Source organism: Helicoverpa zea, chromosome 13 (assembly GCF_022581195.2).
Source record: "Helicoverpa zea isolate HzStark_Cry1AcR chromosome 13, ilHelZeax1.1, whole genome shotgun sequence".
NCBI lineage: Eukaryota > Metazoa > Arthropoda > Insecta > Lepidoptera > Noctuidae > Helicoverpa > Helicoverpa zea.
The window spans coordinates 424105-445865 of NC_061464.1; the positions used below are offsets into that span (position 1 = coordinate 424105).

At 38.2% G+C, this 21761-nt stretch overlaps 2 protein-coding genes across 5 annotated transcripts in view; both read left to right on the forward strand.

The window, feature by feature from the left end:
• LOC124635872 (neurobeachin) overlaps positions 1-21761 on the forward strand; it is a 369067-nt gene that overhangs the window by 116107 nt on the left and 231199 nt on the right. The gene's annotated exons all lie outside the window — the stretch shown is intronic.
• LOC124635880 lies at positions 9553-13190 on the forward strand. The gene is made up of 3 exons (XM_047171836.1): positions 9553-9627; positions 10247-11246; positions 13058-13190. The coding sequence occupies exons 1-2, from the start codon at positions 9621-9623 to the stop codon at positions 11224-11226; spliced, it is 987 nt and encodes a 328-aa protein (XP_047027792.1). The 5' UTR covers positions 9553-9620; the 3' UTR covers positions 11227-11246; positions 13058-13190.

Consider the following 21761-nt stretch of genomic DNA (forward strand, 5'->3'; position numbering starts at 1 on the left):
TAGAGCGTTAATTAGGATATTGATGAAATATTTACACATATCTTGTGCTTAAAATCATCTAATGGATTAAAATCTAATATTACGATGCACGTATTGTACTAAATAAATAATGCTTGACATAAAATCCGGCATTATTTCGAGAATGAGACTACTGCTGTGTATTTCCACATAAGCTTGGTAAAACGGCTTTGATGGGCCGGTGTTTACCGTCCGTGCCGGATACGAGCCGCCCTTATAGATGGCCGGAGGTGGCGGCCGCGGGACCGGATGCCCACTGTGCTCCGCTCTGCCTTGCGTCTGTGCCTCACTACTACCGGGAGCGCAGAAAATAAGAGGATGTTGATGGAGCTCGCTGTCAGACTTCTGGGATGTGCGGATCACTGCTTCGGACCTTTATACACAAAAGAAGCAATGCAATGAGTTACTCTCAGATGCAAAAGACTGATGCTGTCCCTTGTCATTTCAAAATTGTTATTTAGTTTCAAGAAAATAAAGTTTACCGCTTGGTAGTAGAAAAGCAATCAGACAATTAGTGAGTAGTACAAAGTGAATGTTTCCTGTAACCTACTTCGGTAGCAGTTCATTAGTTGTGTTTTCTGTGGTTGTCAGGTAGTGGCGAGATAGCCCGTATTGTGCGACTTAAAAAGCAGTTTATCAGCGACCGCAGTGCAGCCGGCGCATTATTTACTGCACTATTGTTGGCTCCGTCAATATTGCACGACAATGCGGAATCCTTTGTTCGCGCACTCGCTTATTTAATATAGGAGGTATGCATCGCAGCTTCTGAGCGAACCTGTGAGCATTCGATGATGTTTCACAAAATGTATTAATATTGTCTTATTTTTATACTCAGATTTTAAACAAAATTGTCTGTTCTAAAATGCCCCGATTTTGGACGTACATAAATTTCTAATTCACTTTTCGACACTCGTTTCCCTATCATAATCACATTATACCGCAAAGAAAATCACTTAGAGGATCCTTCATTACACAGATGTCAGCTACAATATAAAACGTTGAGGTGGCGTGACGTCACCGCTAATGTCTGGCGCATTTCAGCCGTCTGTTTAGCGTGCACCGGCGATCCGTCCCGCGCCACATCAATATTGCATGGTGTCGCCGCGAGCGTCTCACCGCTTCTTATTACTGCGCTCCTGGTACTTCGATATCTTTTTGCTATACTTTAACCGTCAAGTGCAATGGGGATGTTTTGTTGTTTTTTTTACATTGTTGTTACAGTCGTTTGTAGTAAGTAAAAAGCAGCAAATATTTGATTTGAAAGAAATAAAAATATTTTTTTCATATTCAGCTTATGCAAAATAAAAAAGAAATTGCAGTAGAGGCGCTCTTCCTTGGAGGAGGATTTTACAGGCAGACATTTAAATACGCTCTTTCCGTGAATGCATTTAAGTGCCCACCGGGGGATGCGCTTAAGCGAGCATAGTTAAGAGGGTATCAGACTTTCCCGCCGAGTTAAAAAATAAAAAATCTCAACTATTCTAATTACTTGGTATTTATACTTTTTGCTGGTAAACTGAAGGCTTGAACGTTTTGTTGCAACAAATCATCCGACGATGCCATTACACGGTGTCAGACAGAGCAATACATTAATGATAGTGTCGGATCATTGATGCGTTCAAATCGCTCTGTAGATACGATCTCTTGTTGTCTATCAGTACACACGTCCGGTACAATAGTAATGTCATTGTCACCACGGCAGCCGAGCGTGCCACTCTAATTACCTGCATATATACGTACGTGCAATAAGATACAACTGCAATGGTTCAATCAATCAATTAAGACGCCACCGTGATTTTGATAGCCGTTTGCCATGCCAAATTATAGGACTACCCGCTTACCAATGGATCTGAAATTTTGATATAGGTAAATTGATATCTTTATCTAGATTCTGCCAGAACGAAAACACGATACTGATAATTTTACTCGATCATAATTAATTCCGAAAACACGTCTAAAAAAGTACTATTTTTGAAATTACAAGGAAGTTACACTATCTTTATGTTTCAAAATTACTCTAATATATTCTTAACATCAATATTAACGTTCTGTCAAAGTCATTTTTCCATAACTATTACCAAACATTTTTAATTAAAGTTTTAAGATATTGGATTTTTTGAGCGGCAGCGATCATGATAGACGCTACGCAATTCTGAACCTTATGTCCGTGCTCTAGCGATTGATACACAATGTGTACGGAGACGAGCCAGTCCAGCGATAGCCCTCGTCGAGGTCGGACCTGCGCATGTTGTCGCTCCGGCCGTAGGTATAATAATTTGTGACGATAACTCAGATTTGCGCGCGGCCCTATGTGTGCGTCGGTTTGTAAATATACAACTTGCGCTCGTGTGACAGTGACGTCGTCCGAGCATGACGTGTTCTTATCGCTTTTTGTTATGGGTACAGTCGTTTACAAAAATGTCTAGTTGTTCACGAAGAAAATGTTTAAGGAGTCAGGTAGCGTTTCAAAAAATGAAACAACATCCAAAGCTTTTTATTATTACATCTTACAGTTTTTCATTATTTTCTCATAAGTTTTTTCAAATTGACATTGACAGTATCTAAGAAATAAATGAGGTGAAATATCTAAGATGAATTAAATACTCCTTACATATTTTCTAGCTCGGGGTACGAGGACAATAAATAAAAGTGTGGACTTGAATTTTCAAGTAGCGATTCAGAATCATTATAAATAAATAAATATTTTAATTGGGTATTAAACAAATCAAAAACTAACTTAATAATTTCAATAGATATTTACACAGATAAATAAACATTAAATTACGTAATAACTGTTTTTCCTTAAACAGCCGTAACCCCTAAATAACTGTATTTGTACCCGACTGTACCTCTTGTCACGCACACAAAGTCACTGTATATGTACAAGGGTTACCCACACATAACCGCGCGCAAGACTGAGTTGAACTTACTATAAGCACACTGAGAACAAAAAATCTATGGAGACCGTGTTATACTATAAATTCTTTTTTTTTACATTATATTATTATTTATATTTCAGTTTTAATAAATATGTTTAAAAATGAATTACTTAGCTTCATTACTTCTTTGATACCTTACAGCTTCACTACATACATTTATAGCATACATAACACACAAGATCTGCGACGCTTTTATTCCTTAACCACTTAATTTTTACTAGCTGTTTAACGCGATTTTAGCCGCATTCCCGGGGAACTTCTTCCTGTGCCCGGATAAAATATGGCCTACATTCACTGGGGATAGTGTAAATCTCTAATTGTGAAAGCAAATCAAATCAGTTAAGCAGTTTCAGAGCTTATACAATCCACAGAAACAAACAATCAAATCTTCCCTCTTTATAACATTAGTATAAATTATTTAACACTGGTCAAACGCTTTCATTTTATACCCATATTGAGAGAGCTATAAAAAAACAATGCAATTCAGCATTTTCTGGCGGTGGCTATCTTGGACTTTAAATAATATTATACATGATTCTACATACTAATCAAGCCCTTTCATTTGATATCCATACTGAAGGAATTGTAAAAAAAATATGTTATTCGCCATTTTGTGGCGGCGGCCATCTTGGGCCGATATTCACCAAATAAAGCTAGGAACACTCCCGATTAATTTCATTTCAAACAAAAAAACCTAAATACATATCGATTCATCCGTTCTGGATATACAAACACACATACACGACACACCACACATACATACACACAACCATACGCGTCCAAATTATCATATTACTCTTCATAAAAAGTTTTCATTACAAATAATTTTTGTAAGTACAACAAAAAAAAAATCCGATCAAAAAATAAAAAACTTAGGTAAGTTGCGGCTCCCTATCTTCCCTGTTCGGTTCTCCTGACCCCGCGCTGACCTCGGCGTGTGCGATTGGCGCGAAATTCAAATTTTACACATTGAGTGAAGAGTATAGCTTGCGCGACGCGATAGACGCGGAAGTGTAGTGGGCGGAGCTATCTAAAATAAAAAAATCCGCGGTGCGGTCTTAACTAACAAACAATCCGTAGCAGGAGATAGACCTCAAACAATTTGTGGTTCTCCGCCGGTCCACTCTATAGGAATTGCTAATTTGAACTATATGTACCTAGTCATATCAAATACATGCCATAACTGGTCTTTGTAAGGAGCCAATCTTACAAAAATGACACAAATCTCTGATCAATTTATGTCAATATAACCCTCGGATTAAATTGTTATGAATTGCAGCAACAATACCGAAGCGTAATGTTTACCAATTTGTTAATAAAACATCAGGATATTGTCAATATTACAAAGTAAACACTCGATGGAAAACACCACGGCTTTCCCCATTGTCGGGGTTCGACATAAAATGCTCAAACGGATTTGTTAATTGACGACAAACACTCCCTTTTCATTTTGTGTCGCAAATTTTTCATCAGGGATCATTGTGCCCCTCAGGCTTTTCTTGAGTCTCAAAAACAGTAAACTTGCCCATTGTTTACGTCTACAGTTTTAAGACCTGCCATTTCCATTAGCATCTGTATGAATAATGCAGGCAGGGGCCTTTTATTAAGGCGTTCCCGTTTATGTAGAATACAACAGTTTTTATTTGTTGTTCCTTTCCTTATCGCCCCGCCTCCTTGTCGGCGTCATAACAAAAAACGCCATGCATCTGTGCCATGGCCCTTTCTTAGCTAAGGAACTCTTTAAGCGTATGATGCCCTAGTATTCCACAAGGAATGTTATTGTAACTCTTTTGTTTTATGATTTCTTCTCATTATCTCGCCTCTGTTTGAGGGAATTGTTTGTATGCGTTGTTTGGTTCAGGTTATTAACCTATCAGGTGTTTTAGTGCAGCATGTATATAGATACTATGTATATTATTTTTTACATTAACAGATTGCAGTTGATATTATTGTGATATTTTTATATTCAATTTTTAATTTACTTTGGTATTAGATTAGTGCACAAGTTTCAATTAACACTGCTAAAACTGCAGCACGTGTTTAACCTGATTTAGTGAAGTACACGTGTATTTCATATGCAGCAACCGGCAGCTCCATGTAGGTGGGCAGCAATTACGTCCAACTTGTAGGAACACCAGGTGCTCTAATTAAACACCTTTGTTATCCCGACCTCATACGGCCTCTCGTTTGTGTCCCAAATTAAATTATCGTAAATCCCGACTCATTGGCTGAGATTATACGTTTACGAGCGGATGACAGCGGCTCTTTAGCGACGACCGGCAAACAACTACAGGCTTGTTCCCCACGACCCGTGCTTATTACAGATCGCTACTAATTAACGTATTCCTGTTGCTGGCACCGCCTGAACTTTTATTACATAACCTACAAATTCTCTAATCCTTTTAGTCCGGCTTTTTTATTTAGCGCAGGTAACGTTTAGTTGTGAAAATAATAAATCACCATGAACTAGCTAATATTGAGCAAAAGTAACCAAATTGTGTTCAAAATCTACAGCGCGACTTTTTACTGCTCGCGCTAATTTTAACAACGACTCTAACAGATTAGCTTTTTAGCGTAAATCCCTCATACATATTCTATTTCATTAGGTATTCACTGCGGAAAAATCTCAGAAAAACATTACTTTGCAATCGCTCTGGTGCCGGACTGAAGCTTTCTTTACATATTTTACCTACGAAACAGTAAGTTTAGCGGGATTATCCAGCTCAGTAAATTAGAGACAGTTACGAGAAACTAAAAAATGCATTTATAAAATATGTGTGTATTATTCTTATTTATACAATTGCAAATTAGTACGGTTTGCTTTTGCTTTAGCGTTCTCTGCAGGATCACGTTCTGTCGTGGTCGCCTTGTCGTAATGATAAATGATGCACGCACTTTCGAGAGGAATGCTATTATGCAGGTCAATCATATATTATCCTACGAGCATGACTTAAATTATAGCTTTTATAAAGGCTGGTTACGAAATAGTAGCAGTAAATTGGCGCAAATTGCAACAAAGTGGCCGGGACGTGCGGCCTCCCCGACTAATTCTCTCGGCGCGAGTTAACGCCATTGTTGGCGCTGTCCCGCCTGCAATTGACTACTGTTAGCTGCTGCTGCCCTAGTACACAGTAGAAACATATTCTAGCAAAAATGTTGCCAGCACACAAGGTTACATAAAATTAGTGCGTCTGTTATTTCAAGGGTCGTATCATCACAAATTCTGTTTGTAGTACCCCAAGTATCATCCAAACTAAAGGTACAATTTCACAACTCATCAGTTAGCTCAAAAGGTTTCAGATAAAGAAAATTATTCAAACGAGCAACATGGTAGTTATTTCCGACGATATTACAGTAGATCGGACAAAGACATTATACAATCACCTTTTGCCAGGAGCTCATAAACAAGAGTCGGTATTTTACTGAGATTACAGCAATAGTGGAGGGTCGAAATCTGGCGGAGTAAATTCTGCGTTGTCGTTAATAATGAAGGTCTCATAATATCTGTCGAGAGTGGCGCTAAGGGCTGCTACCTCCCTTTTGTTCAGGACACCCGAGCCACTTTATTTGCCCACTTGTCTATCTGTTTATGATTTGGGTCGCCGAGATACGACAGTTTTGTTAAACTTCTATTAAATATATAATTAATTCGACTGCTTCTGAATAGCCCTTGAATTGATGATTGCATTTAGTTCGAGTTTAAAAAATTAATTTATGTATGTAAAATACTATTCGCTTGAATTACTCTATCGAATATCGCATTTAAAATATGTATATTTTTTTAGTTTTGCAGAAATTTAATCTAAAATTTATATATTCAAAGCGTGTCTGGGCCATATAATTACACCTATACATGGGGCTGTAAGAAATGTTGAGGATATTCGTCTGGGGAGTGCTTTGGCTGGCGGCCGGTAAACAGGAGTGTTTCAAGTAAATTATACTCTCGCGGCGCCCATCCACCTTGCTGGAAATTGGAAATAGGATCGTGGAGGTCCCGGTATTACGGATGTTCTACTGCTATTCAATAGAAACTGATGGCACAACATAATTGTAGCGTCCATTTACTATTCCCTATTCAACGACACAACCAAAAAGCTCAATGTGGTAACAAAATTTATTATTGTTGAGTTACTTTTCGCAGAATGTCTATGTTAGTGCTGCCTGTGTTAGTGTTTGCTCCCTTCCCTGAAACGTTGTTTTTAGGTTGTCGTCGTTTTGATTTGAAAGCCCGCAGATACTGTTAGTTTTCCAGCACTCCATTAAAAAATATTTTTCCCGGTGGCTTTGTTCGTCCCCTATTGGATTATAATATTTCATCTTTAAAAAGTTTTCTGAACTCTGACTGGTATTATCTATAACTCTTTATCCAAAAGTGTCGCAGAACTTTCTCGAAGTTATGGTAAAAATGGCGACTGTGCCACCTGTCGACCTGACTTCCGAAAGCCTTTGTTAAATTATAATTTCAATTATAAAGAGTGCTAGCAACTTTAGCCAAACATTTCTAACTAGTTAATGACATTCGTCAGTTACGTTGTTTATTAGATTATGCGAAATAAACATTGTTATAGACTTATTTAGATATCCAGTTGGAAGTTGTGGTGCTGCAGTCTAACGCATGATGTGAGCTCGTCAACTTGTTTCGTGACTTTTGACAGTTATTTTGGGGAAACCAAACAACACCAGACTACTGCAGAGACCCATATATAAACTAGACTCCTGACTAAAGGATTGTTATTTTCGATCTTAGAACAAGAAATATTCGGATTCGGACCCAGAAACCAAATTGTTATTCATAACAAACTTTTCTGTTAACCTTTTCTTAGGTATATGTTTTTATGTCATTTTGATAATAAATGTTTATATGGGATGATACAGACTGACTCGTGTTCATTTATTCAGTAAATGAAAGAAAAGTAAAAGAAATTATAATTTGTTTATATTCTCGCTCTGATATTTTAAGGTTTAAACAGAACTGAATAAGTGGTCGTTCAGTTTTTCACTGGGTTGCTCGGCACGGTTTATATTACGCTTATGTGTTGCTGTTCATACGGAAATTCATGTGTTTTCAAAATTAGTTATCTCATTATAATTACAAAGGTTTTTTATATATAGCGTATTATTTCCAAGGAAAAAAAAATATTGCCTGCCAGCCTAGATTTACATAAACATAGCTAAGTATTCCACAAATACAAATTAATGTTTGGCCCTCTCTATAAAGCTTTACTAGGATGATCGTCAGTCGATTGTTATCTAGTTGTTACAACAGCCATATCAGACCATTATCCCGTTCGGGGCTCATAACAGGACAACCCCTTTAATTATTAGACATTCAGGGAGCTCAGCAACACCTCGTACATGGACCGGATCCTGTACTTTATTAATGAGTTACAAACTTAGCAAACTTATAACCCTTTACATGTTATGATCCCTTGGTATCAGCTGAACTAGCGAGTAGCTGTGTATTGTGAAAGTACTAATAACACAAAATGCCTTTTTACGTCCGTGTGTCTGAAGCCGGGCACCAGATGTGCAAACATCATGAAATAGCTCGGCTCTTAAGCGTTAAGCGTCCCTATTCATCTCGGCCGAAAGTTTGTGCGGCAAAAACCACAACAGCCATTGAGCTATCCACACCGAAGCAAGTTTTTGCTCTATTATAACGACGTAAATTACGCACGCGAGTTCTGCTCGTGTTCTTATGAGTCGGGAGTCATGAAGCTAATACGAATTAATGTTAGTTTTAGCAGTCATTACTTTAGTTCCTTACAGATGTAATGTTCCGTGAATGTTAATCCGCGGGAAACATTCCGCGAGCAGCTTAAATAATTATTTAATTCCTACGTAGTAACGTTTGCGAAAGTATTGTTTCTTGCAATTTGATGTCTTGTTGGAGTTTTCTTCATTTCTGAGAGTTATGCGATGTACAATATCGGAGATCGACTCAGCGTTTTCTCAGTGAGGTGCAATAAAAGAAAAAGATTTAGCTCAAGTAGTAGCTTTAGTTTGTGCCAGAGTTCGAGGAAAATCAATCTAACGATACAATAAAAAAAACTATTTCTGTCGATCCCCTGTGAGCTTTTAGTGTGACTTCCCAATTCCATTCCATAATGATGGACTGAATGGAACTGTCGTGGAGAGCACTTATGTGACTCCTTTCAGCGTGGAGAGTCTTTTTCATATTACGTGGAATAATATAATATTCCGCAACATATGTAGCGATTTACTCCCAAACAAGCCTTCAGCTCGGCTTTCATGTTAAAAGCAAGAAATTATCCTTCGGGTCTCAACCGAAGACGATTACATTTTACTTGCAGCATTACATGATATGATGCTATCTACGTCACACCTTTAAAGCTATAATATCTAAAAAAAAAGAAACCTGTATCTTCTGTCTCACTCCCCCCTACTCCCGAGTGCGCGCGCCACTGCTTGTCATTACGTGTTTTTGTGTTATCGGAATCACACCTACTTTCGTAACGGCTTTCAGTAATTTGAAAAATGGGAAAAAGAAAGCGGTCAAGGTCGAGAGATAGTGATTATAATAGTATTTTGCGGAAAGTTAAGAAGTTGGAATCAAAATTAAGGAATAGACAGCGTTTATCATCATCGGAAGAAAGCGACCACGCGGTTCGTTATTATGATGAATATGAACAATACGCGGATATGCCAGGTAAATAAAAACCTTATTACAAGTGCATAATACTTATAAATTTGGTCAGTTTTCATGCAAATATAATTTAGTGATTACCAAGTACCCACAAATTGTAATATTTAATTTTGTGAGCAATTTGATCGTCGTAGTTAGCCATTCCTACATAATGATAAATAATCATAAGTACCCACTGGTAGCTCCATGTGCACCATGATGAGGAAATATTTACTTCACGTAAATCGTGTAAGTACTATCACTGTGAAAACTGTGTATTAGTTTTTTCTCCGCGTACATCGTGTCGAGACTTGTTCGTGTTCTCTCCACATTCGTGTTGAGGCTACTTCTCCACATAAATTGTGTCGAGGCTTTTATTTCTCCACGTAAATCGTGTTGAGGTGTTTCTTCTTTTTCTCCACGTAAATCGTGTTGAGGTGTTTTTTCTTTCTCCACGTAAATCGTGTTGAGGCAATTTCTCCACGTAAAACGTGTTGAGGCATCATCTCCATGTACCTATAGCATGTTGAGGCATCACTCCCACGCAAAGCGGTGTCGAGGGTGTATTTCCACGTTAACCCAGCATTTGCATTAATCTGATTGTCTGAGATCTGATTTCGTTTATTGTATTGCTTCCCCTTAGGAGAAGATACCGCAAATGAGGTCATAAACATCCACGATGATTCTCCGTCGGACCCAGCAGAACCAATCGCCGGACCGTCTACACTGGTTTCAGTGACGGCACCACCTACTGTGCCTACAGCAGAATCGGTAGCACCTGCGCAGGCTGGCCAGTCGATAACGATTGCAGAAGAAGCCCAAGCATCACCGACGGTAGATGAGAATATATTTACATTAGATCCAGATATTCTACAACTACTAGGCGAGGACCCTACCAATCAAAAAAATTATGGAGATAGTCTTCATAAAGACATTGCGTCAAGGTGGACGCATATATTAGTCAACGGGTTATCTAAGGAAACACAAATGGAGCTAATGAAATGCTACTTACCACCAGAAAATTGTCCCAACATGAAAGCTCATAAATTAAATTTAGAAATCAAGGCAGCTCTGTCAGATGTTAATATTAAGAAAGATCTATACAGTCAAAGCAAACAAAATCAACTTGCTAATAGTCTTGCAGCTATAGGACGAGCTTTGAATTGGGCCTTGTCATCTAATAATACAGTACCTCAGGATATTATTAAATCCCTCAGCGATGCCGGTCGGCTCGTATGTGATAGCCATTATAAAGAGTCGCTATCTCGGCGTTATGCAGCGCTTAGTACTCTCAATAGAAGCATTAAAGATACCGTCAAAAATACAAACATCGATGAGCATCTGTTTGGATCTGCATTATCAGAACATATTAAGACCTCGAAAGCCATAAACAAGACTGGTTCTGAAATTAAACAAAAAATTCAGCGTCCTCAGTATAGGACCCTGTCAGCAACACAAACTAGGGGTGCTTTAAACTCGAGGGGGGCGCCGCCGCACGTAGCAGCAGCGGTCCAGCCGCGGCCGACCCCAGCACCGCGTCGACCACCGAGGGACCGCCGACAGGAGGCGCCGCGAGTCCGCCGCCCCACCAGCAACGCGCGGCACCAGACGCGGAGACGATAGACGAAGAGGACGTCAGACAGGTACCTGTTGCAGGCCGCTTATCATATTTTTATGATAAATGGCATGACATTACTAAAGATCAGATCATTTTGAGTTGGATTCAGGGGTATAAAATACCCTTCATTGTAGAACCCTCACAAACATCGGAGCCACAAAATAATGCATGTAACTCGCAATCACAAATTAAAATAATTGATCAATGTGTTTCTCAACTACTAAGTGCTGAGTTCATATCACCTTGCGAGTTTTGTGAAAACCAGTTTGTATCGCCAATTTTCACAGTGCCTAAGCCGAACGGAACTCATCGTTTCATATTGAATTTAAAAGAACTTAATAAATTTATTAAAACTGATCATTTTAAAATGGAGGATTACCGGACGGCACTCAGACTATTGAATCGAAATGATTTCATGGCTACAATAGATATTAAAGATGCATATTTTTTGATTAGAATAAATAAACCTGACAGAAAAAAGTTACGATTTCGATGGAAGTCACAATTATACGAATTTAACGTCCTTCCGTTCGGCCTTTGCACAGCACCGTTGGTTTTCACAAAAATTCTCAAGCCCGTCTTAGAATACCTACGTTTATCTGGTTTTCTATCAGTCAATTATCTTGATGACTTTTTATGCCTGGCCAGCTCGTACTCTGACTGCTTAAAAAACGTCAGCAATACATGTGCTCTTCTGGAATCTTTAGGGTTCATCATCAATATTAAGAAAAGTGTCATGGTACCTACTCAGACTTGTAAATTCTTAGGTTTTATCTTTAACACCACGGACATGACTATTAAATTACCAGACGAGAAGAAAATTCGGATAAAAAATCGAGCATCGGAGATCTTAGGTAAAACTAGATGTACCATTAGGTTTTTTGCCGAATTCATAGGACTTTTGACTGCCGCATGCCCAGCTGTCAGTTACGGCTGGATGTACACTAAATTGTTTGAAAGAGAAAAATTCTTGGCGTTAGATTATACAGACAACTATAACAAACTTATGAAATTAGAGGAAAGCCTTAAACATGATCTTTTATGGTGGACAAATAAAATTATGACTTCTTTTTCACCTATTCGTAAAAATGACTATTATTTATTGGAAATTTTCACTGACGCCTCAAGTACTGGCTGGGGTGCGGCATGCGGCAATCAATGTGCTAATGGCAACTGGTCATCAAACGAATTGGCCCTTCACATAAATGAAAAGGAGTTACAAGCCGCATTTTATGGGCTAAAAATATTTACTACTAACTTACAAGAATGCAATATTTTATTACGAATTGACAACACAACGGCCATTTCATACATAAATCGAATGGGGGGCATTCAATACCCACATTTAAATGATCTTGCACGAAAGATATGGCAATGGTGTGAGTCAAAAAGGATCTTCGTATTTGCATCTTATGTCAAGTCGTCTGATAATATTTTAGCAGATCGAGAATCTCGGCGAATCAATATCGATACGGAATGGGAAGTTTCAGATTATGTCTTTTCGCAAATTATCAAGTCCTTAGGAGAACCAGAATTTGATCTCTTTGCTAGTGCTCAAAATTATAAATGTAGAAGATACGCGTCGTGGAAACTTGACCCTTATTCTGAGGTTGTAGACGCATTCACAATTTGTTGGAAAAATATAAACTTTTACGCATTCCCCCCGTTTTGCTTGATCACAAGAGTGCTCGAAAAAATTATAACGGAAAAAGCAATAGGTATCGTTGTGGTACCTTATTGGCCATCCCAGCCTTGGTACCCTTTATGGTCCAGGCTTGTTGTATCCGAAAAAATGTACTTCGGACCAGATAAATTCTTACTACTTTCTCCTTTCAGAATTCACCATCCACTCCATACGAGTCTTATCCTGGTGGCAGCCAGATTGTCAGGCAATCAATGATTAAGCGCGGCGTTCCACCAGCGTCCTTAGACATAATGATAGCTTCCTTTGCAGCTAGTACTTTAAATCAATATAGTAGTTCTTTTAAATCTTGGTGGATATATTGTAAAGACAAAAATTTGGATATTTTCGAAGCTGATAGTTCCAAAGTTTTGTCCTTTTTAACATTAAAATTTGAAGAAGGTGCGAGCTATAGTAGTTTAAATACACACAGGTCTGCTTTATCAATTATATTAGGCACTCATGTTACGGTTAATGACTGTGTCAATCGTTTCCTCAAGGGCGTGTATAGGCTAGCTCCTCCAACTCCAAAATATAGTACTACGTGGGACACAAATATAGTGCTGAACTATCTTTCAACAATGTATCCCTATGATAATATTGATTTAGTTGATTTATCACACAAAACTTGTTCTCTTTTAGCAATTGCATCTGCGCAAAGGATGCAAACTATTAGTCTTATAAAATTAAAAATTATATCAAAACATGACAATGAAATTGTGATTAAAATTAGCGATTTAATTAAAACTTCAAAGCCCGGGGCTTGCCAACCACTCATCAGATTGCCCTTTATTCGCACAAACCCCAGTATTTGTCCGGCTCTGGCAGTTGAAACATATATTGAAAAGACCAGAGATTTGCGGCATAATTTGCCTGAGGAACACTTGTTTATTGGAGTGCGTAGACCTCATAAAAAAGTTTGTTCTCAGACGTTAGCACGCTGGGTTAAAACAGTGTTGCAGGCAAGCGGCATAGATATTTCCGTATTTGGAGCTCACAGTACCCGCTCGGCTTCCACATCTGCCGCTTACCGATCTGGAGTTAATCTAGAGGTGGTCCGCAAGGCCGCGGGTTGGAGTAATACCTCCAACGTATTTTTTAAATACTACCGTAGGGATACTGCTAACAGTAATAATAATGATTTTGTAAATGCCTTATTCGGCACGTAAATAATTGTGATAATATAGCTCGTAACTGCAGTATCAATTGCATTTATTTTATTAACAAATTATGTTAAGAAAACGATAAATGTATATTGTCTGGTAATAAATGTTCTTATGTTATATGATTAAGCTGTACAAAATCTAGCAATTTTGTTCTTCAATTAAAATTTTCCTAATTTTCTAACGTATTTTTTTTTTTTTTTTTTTTTATTTACGTTGCTCTAAACATCTGCAAGTAAAATGTAATCGTCTTCGGTTGAGACCCGAAGGATAATTAAGAATCAAACGAACTTACCTGGTGAAGTTTGATTCCAATTATGCGAGGGTCTCAACCGAAGACGATTACATCCCATCCCACCCTACCCAGAAAAATAAAAAATAAATATTTGCAATAACACAAAAAGTACTCTAAATAATGACAAGCAGTGGCGCGCGCACTCGGGAGTAGGGGGGAGTGAGACAGAAGATACAGGTTTCTTTTTTTTTAGATATTATAGCTTTAAAGGTGTGACGTAGATAGCATCATATCATGTAATGCTGCAAGTAAAATGTAATCGTCTTCGGTTGAGACCCTCGCATAATTGGAATCAAACTTCACCAGGTAAGTTCGTTTGATTCTTAATTAATGTTGGATTTACTTGCAGTTGCTATTATGAATGTTATAATTATTTGGACGTTCATAATGTTCTTGCTTGTAAAATGAAATTCGTATCCAATATTAAGCAAGCTTTATGTTGTTCATTGAAAATGAGCTGAACTTCGAAACTAATGCAGTTTGAGAGACTCTTGCGGTTCATAAATATATTAGTTCTTAGTGGTTGAAATATTGAAGTGGTGATTCTGGTTGATAGCGTAAGCTGGTAGACGGACGCCTATAAACATGCGCTTTAAAGTAAATTAGTTTTCAGTCGCCGTACGTGGGGACACTCGTAGGGAATACGTAATGCAATATTCTTATTCATGAGATATTTATCGGCCGCCTGGCTGTTTCCCTGCCACGTTCGGGGCCGATCCTTCACGATACCGATGAACTCGCCAAATAAAATTTAAATTGAATAAAACTTTTAGTTTTCATGACAGCTTTAAGAAAATGTATCCTTGGTGGAATTTAAATAGGCTTAAATATTAGCAGAGACCATTAACAATAAGTGAGTTGTTCTCATTTGCGAAAAGCGTACTTATAAGAATATTTTACCTTATGCTACGTCATAATGTTATCTCACTTACAGGAAAATGAAATATATGACAAAATAAAACAATAAATTGTATGTAGCTACAGAAAGGATAAAGGTACTCCTAACTGGCTCAGCTTGGCTGTCAGCTGACATTTTTGGTTGAAAGCGTTTCGACCTAATAGCCCGTGATCCTGTTTATCTACGTAATGGCTCTCCTACATGCATTTTTACTTTGTGTAGCGAACAGGGAATGTATTATTTATTCCACTTCGCGTGTAGGGAATTTGGATGGATAAACTGTTTTTTTACAAAAAGAGACACGTCAAGGATTTTACAAGGTGTAATTTATTATTGCAAGGAAATCACACTTTTTTGTGCATACCCTCCCTGTGTTTTCTTGTTTTGTACACACCCCATTGTGTGACGTCACGCATTGGGCTCAAAGTACCAGGCGTCCATAAGTGGCGAAGTGATGTGTTACTGCTAACTAATAGGGCGGAGCTACTTTTTGCTCTCAAAGCGATTACGGGGATAGTTGGTAGTGGCAGCCAATGTATGGTTACCATCGAATATCTTACTCAAAAACTTGACGCTTGAAGTTTCATCCTGTACCGTACATAGTTTGTTTTCATAAACAGTTTATCCCACCAAAAACATTAAATGTAAAAAAATGCCAAGTCTCTCGATGCAGTCTTTGACTTGGCAATGAGCACAAGAAGAAACAAATAAACGGTATATTTGGAGGAGTTGAAAGTTACACACACCGCATGCGTAAACATTAATATCACAAAATTAATTTTCTTTTGGTTTATCCGTGTCGTCCCAACTGAATTTCGGCAACGGCAGTCAGTCTTAGTGTACTCTCGATTCATTTACTTTCATAAAGCGATGGCCCGTAAGGTATTCTTAATTATTGTATTGGAGCATGTAGTCGGTAGTGACCATCATGATTCACACATAACAAATAATTATCTGTTCACTGGTCTCGTCAGTTACATTTGCACATAATTCCAGGCAGCAAGCAGCTTTTAATTTATGCTCATTGCCAAGTCACTATAATTATAATATAAAGAAAACTATTGATACAATTACTAAATGTTGATTTATACTTGGCTTCTATGAGATCTCAAATTTTTTACGATGGAAAGACTGCATCGAGAGATTTGGCATTTTTTTACATTTAATGTTTTCGGTGGGATCTCATTTATTTTTTGTAAGTGTATTTCTTTCTTTTTTTTTTAGGTGACCTCATAATTTCTTGGACTTCAGCTACTGCTTTGCTTAGAACCCATTCTCTATCTCTATCTCTTTTGTTTCTTCTCTGAGGCTTCGTTACTTCTAAGAAAGACAAGTCTGGGCGATATATACTTCGGAGTCGATTATATTCAGCTATTGCTGTCTCCTGAGCTTTGATACTACTAAAATTACTATAACAATATATTAATGCTACTATACCATAAAAATGCTACTATAACCACTACTACTATACCACTACTATAACAATGCTACTATAACCACTACTACTATACCACTACTATAACAATGCTACTATACCACTACTACTACTACGATGCTACGATGCTATTATAACAATATATTAATAGGGCTTAAACTTATATATATATGCATATATATATATATGTATAATAAATAACTAACAAACTAATATATCTACTAACTTACAAACTATAACTAAACTAAACTAAATAACACGTAAAGTTCTCCGAATATCAATTATCACTACAATATTTTTTAGTTTCGAAATGGTTTTTCATAGATAGATGGCGCTATCAAACGAAAATTATCCAATTATTTTGAAGTACTACTTAGACTGCGCTTTGTAACGAAACCATAGCGCGATTCAGACAGGTACAACGCCATCTATCGAGCGCGCATACAATATTTATCGCAATACAATGGAGTTTTAGCTTTATTAATTTAATGAATTATGAACTTTATGTATTAATTTGTATTAATGATAGTCTATGTATTACATTTATATTATTCTTTTCTATTCTATGTATGTATTCATCCAATTGAATAAGTACTTAAACAACGAACAAAGTTAACAATGCAGTCAAAATCCATACATAATGTTCTTGCCAAACCGCAAATTTTTTTCTATGGCATATTATTTAATGTTTTTATAATTTTTCCTTTATATGTGGCTAATGACCTATCTTGGTGCAAAATTTGAAGTTTCTAAGTCTGCTAGAAGTACCTTAGATTTTTGATGATCTGTCAGTGAATCAGTGAGTCAGTGAGTGTCAAAATGGTGTAACTTTGATCGACCGTAACTCCTAAACTATTAATTCAATTGGCATGTAATTTCGAACTTAAGCTTGTTCTAATGCCTACTATTATTCACCGAAAACCTAAACTCCTAGCTTTGTCCACGTCGAAGATATATGGGGGGGGCGAAACAGCCGCGAATCGCTTCGAGAAAAGATGGTACGGCCGTGCCCGTTTTGCTCGAGACTTGGCTGGGGCCCTGCCGTGCCCCCAGATTTATGTAAAAAAATGTTATATTATGTATTTATATGTAGTATGTATTTTAAGGGATTTAAAAGATAGATAATTATTTAGGTAGGTACTGACTTACCTAATCAAAACTGTGTAAGTGCCCAGAGCCTATGATTATGTTATCAAAAATTAAAATTAAAAATTTCTTTATGTCAATTAATATATGTAGGTATAATATAAGATAACAAAAGTTCTTTTTGCAAATCCTCCATCGAAATTATATCATTTATAAAATAGGATGGTAACCGTGGGAATTTTCACCTACAGCAGAAGTGACATCAAAGTCGTTTAATAAACGACGGAACTCATTGACCTGGAGTTAACGGTCGCAGTTGAAGGGTTACCGGGCTTCCCTTCACCCCAGTCAACCCTCTAACGACATTGAATAAATTGTTATAGGCACTTGTTTTTATGTCTTTAATCGCTTTGGCTTATATGGGCCACGGGATCCCGTGAGCTAATTGGCACACAAAGTTGAGCCACGTTAACATTATTATATATTTACACAGAACAACTTTAAAAGCTTTTTTTGTTCTGCACATGAGGAGTCATCACTCCACCGTCCTCAGGCACGGTGGAGTGATGACTTGCGCAAGACGGCTGGCAGGAGCTGGATGCGAGAAGCCGAAAATCGATCTCAGTGGCGTGCACTTGGAGAGGCCTATGTCCAGCAGTGGACTGCGATAGGCTGATGATGATGATGATAATGATGAACTTTAAAAGCTTTGTCATTGATCATTATTACACGTGTATGTTTCAGTAACGCATTGGTAGTTTAACATGTCAGGTGAAGCGGATTAACACATAGGTACTACATTAAACACTTTCTTCGAATTGTCAAGTATTTAGGTGAACGATTAGACACGGAATCCTTTGATATGAAATCGCTTTGAAGTTCATAGAAGTGGTCTGTTCATACATTACACTTATTATAGTAGTGGGCACGCGAATGTTTAACGAGCCCCGTCGTACTGACGACGTTGACATCGGGGATAAATCTGCACCCCACGCTCACTATTCAAGCGAGTCCCCGCCCCTAACCGCAGGGGTTACTGCAGCATCCCTTGTTGCGAACTGGCATCCTCCGCGTTTTATGTCAACCTAGTACTTTTATTGCATATTCATGGGCCTTTTAAGTTTTCGCAAACATTTCGTGACTGATGGCGCCAGAGTAGAGATGAAGGAATTCTTTTAATATGCAAAATGTGTAGGGAGATTTTCTTTAACCGGGTTGCTAAACTAGTTCAAGTATTCTGGTTCAAATGTGACATGGTATATTACTATGGATGTTAAAAAATTTTATTGATTAAAGGAATAATAATTTCTCCGCGATTATAATAAAATTTGATAATCCAATTTTTGATGCAATGGTTTTCATATTTATTCAACTCGTGAATTGATCATTTATGTTTCAAATATGAAGTAGGTATAAAGAACGTTTCTCCACACCAGGTTTCGATAGTGTTTCAAAATGTACCAAGTTACGAAAAATAAAATAACATAAAAACCTTCTTCACAGTACTGCGTGCCTGGTGACCATGTGAATGTTTAATGCTCCAGGATAATCCCGAGGGAATAGCATGATTCTCGACCCTTACAACAAAAAATACTGAATGAGGGAGATATTTATGTTCATGGTATTCTATGGATCTACTTCCTTTCATTTTCTGTTCGCCTGGTTGCAAGTGATCTCCTTCTAACTCTTTCGTTTTTACTACCCCACCTCGTAGCGAAAATATTTTTAAACGGTTTTATTTTATTTATACATTCACTACATTTTACTACCAATTCACACAGCACCTGCTGTTTGCTGTTTTTCAACAAAAAACCAAGCAATATAGCTATCATTGTTACTATGCGAGTGAATTCTAAACAGCAATATCTAATCCTTGTACTAGGGTAACATAACTTAGCAGAGAGCAACGCTTAGATCACAGCAACAAAAAAAAAAACGGGGCATGTCCCCCTTTTTTTTGCAGCATCCGCCCTAAAATTGGGTTCGTTTATTTTGATTGGTGCACACAGAAGCACATGAACTCATTTATGGGGTAGTGGGGCCAAACATCCAAAACTACTTGTATGTTGACCTGGTATATCATTTTGTGTCGATAGCCTCTGTTCTATTTATTTCGGTATCGCAAACCTTTTTTCGCAAAGCTCCGATGTAATCTGAGAAGGCTATGTCTCGGAGGCCAGTTAAACGCGGAATTTCCTGTAATTGAGACTCGTTTACCGAAAACGGTTCACAAAGTCTCACGTCGCCGTCGTTAGGGCTTTTAAAATAATCCTCGGGATATTTTTTTCTGACTACAAAGGTGGGTTTTATCACTGCGACTCAAAAGGCTTAGCGTGGAAAAACGCCGTCACCGCAATACGTCGCCATGTATGTCAACATATATTTGTTTAAGTGCGCTTTTACGACACACGCAGGTTTTCTTCTCCCACTTGGATCGTTACATTTCTTAGTGCTTGTTTTAAGTAAGTGCACTAGTGCTGGGCCTCAATTGAATAAACTTGTTATGAACGGCGATATAATGAAGGAAATATTTTAATATTTACTACTAGTTAAATAAGATCTTTCACATGCAAGCACTAATATGGTCTTATCATTGAGGTTCTTTAATTGTATTGTAATGGAGTCTAGGAACACTTGAGCGTCCCACTCTTGTCCCACGTGAAGCCTGCTCGCACAATTTGTCACGGGAGAGTTCTGCGTGAGATTTTACGGCCACTTTGTCCCGCGTAACTAATGCCCGTGTGCGCACGCCTTTTTGAGCTCTCGTCTTTACCCCACATTGAGCTTATTCGACAACTTTTACGATACCGCATTTGTTATTTACTGGCCGTGCACGCGGCGGGGCGTCTCCGAAAATGTCTTCCTCTTCTAATCGCTGAGTAACTTCCTCCATACACTTTCCAGTAGACATTTTTTGTCATGTCATATCTTCCGTGATCAGTACTAAGCAGTTTTCGCATCAAAGTACTTACAAATACCGAGCGGGACAAACTGTTCGCAATGAGGCACCGCGCTAATTAATCCCGGATTATTATTTCAAAATTCTCCCCTTCATTAAGCAATGAAAGAAAAAATATGTTGTGAGTGTGCAGCGATACGCGATGTCATCGCATTTAACTACAGCCGCGCGGAATATTTCCCAGCGGTGCGCGCCGTCGTCACGTCCACTCCACGTAATTACACACTGGCGAAAGTTAATGCGAGTGTGCGACCTACCTTACTACAGCTTTATGTTTCGGCTTTCTACCCGACTGCACATCGCGCTCAACACACCAATATTTTCCTTCCCCTAACAAGAGGACACGGCTTAGGTAACTGTTTTTGCCGACTAACCGCTTAGCGAAGTCGCATTTTCGGGAAACCTCGGAACAACATTTTTGTTTTTGTTTTCGGCGGAGTTAAAAAGCTAAAGTAGGTTATTCATTTCATATTCCTTTAAACGTTGTAACATAACAATTTAATGTTTCATACCCAACGCTTGAAACTTTTATCACAGAATTAAATTAAAACGTCAGAAACACGGGTAAGCAACTGTCTCTAAGTCGGTTTTAGATGTGTTAAATCCAAAAGCAAAGCGGAGCCCGTCTAAACGTAATAAGCTTATGAGCAGCGGCCTAACCCTCGCGTGTACCTGCGACTCGCACCATCACAGCTACTACAGATACTAATGAAATAACAAGCGATGAGCGTCAGCGTTATTATTAGACGCCATAACCGGATCTGTCCGGATATAGGGTTGCCAGCAATAATAACCGGCGGGCAAGCAATCAAATTACCGGCTGTGTCGCCGCCGCGCCGACCGGCTACCGGCAATAATCACGTTTATAAGTGACAGTCGCCGGCCGTTACGGGACTATGCGATTACACCGGCCGCTCGCCCTCCTACCACACTTTTTATCGACGTCATCATTTTTAACGTCAGCACATTGGGGTTAAGTGGAACGCTTACCTCTTTGAAACTTGAGAGATTTGTCGGATGATT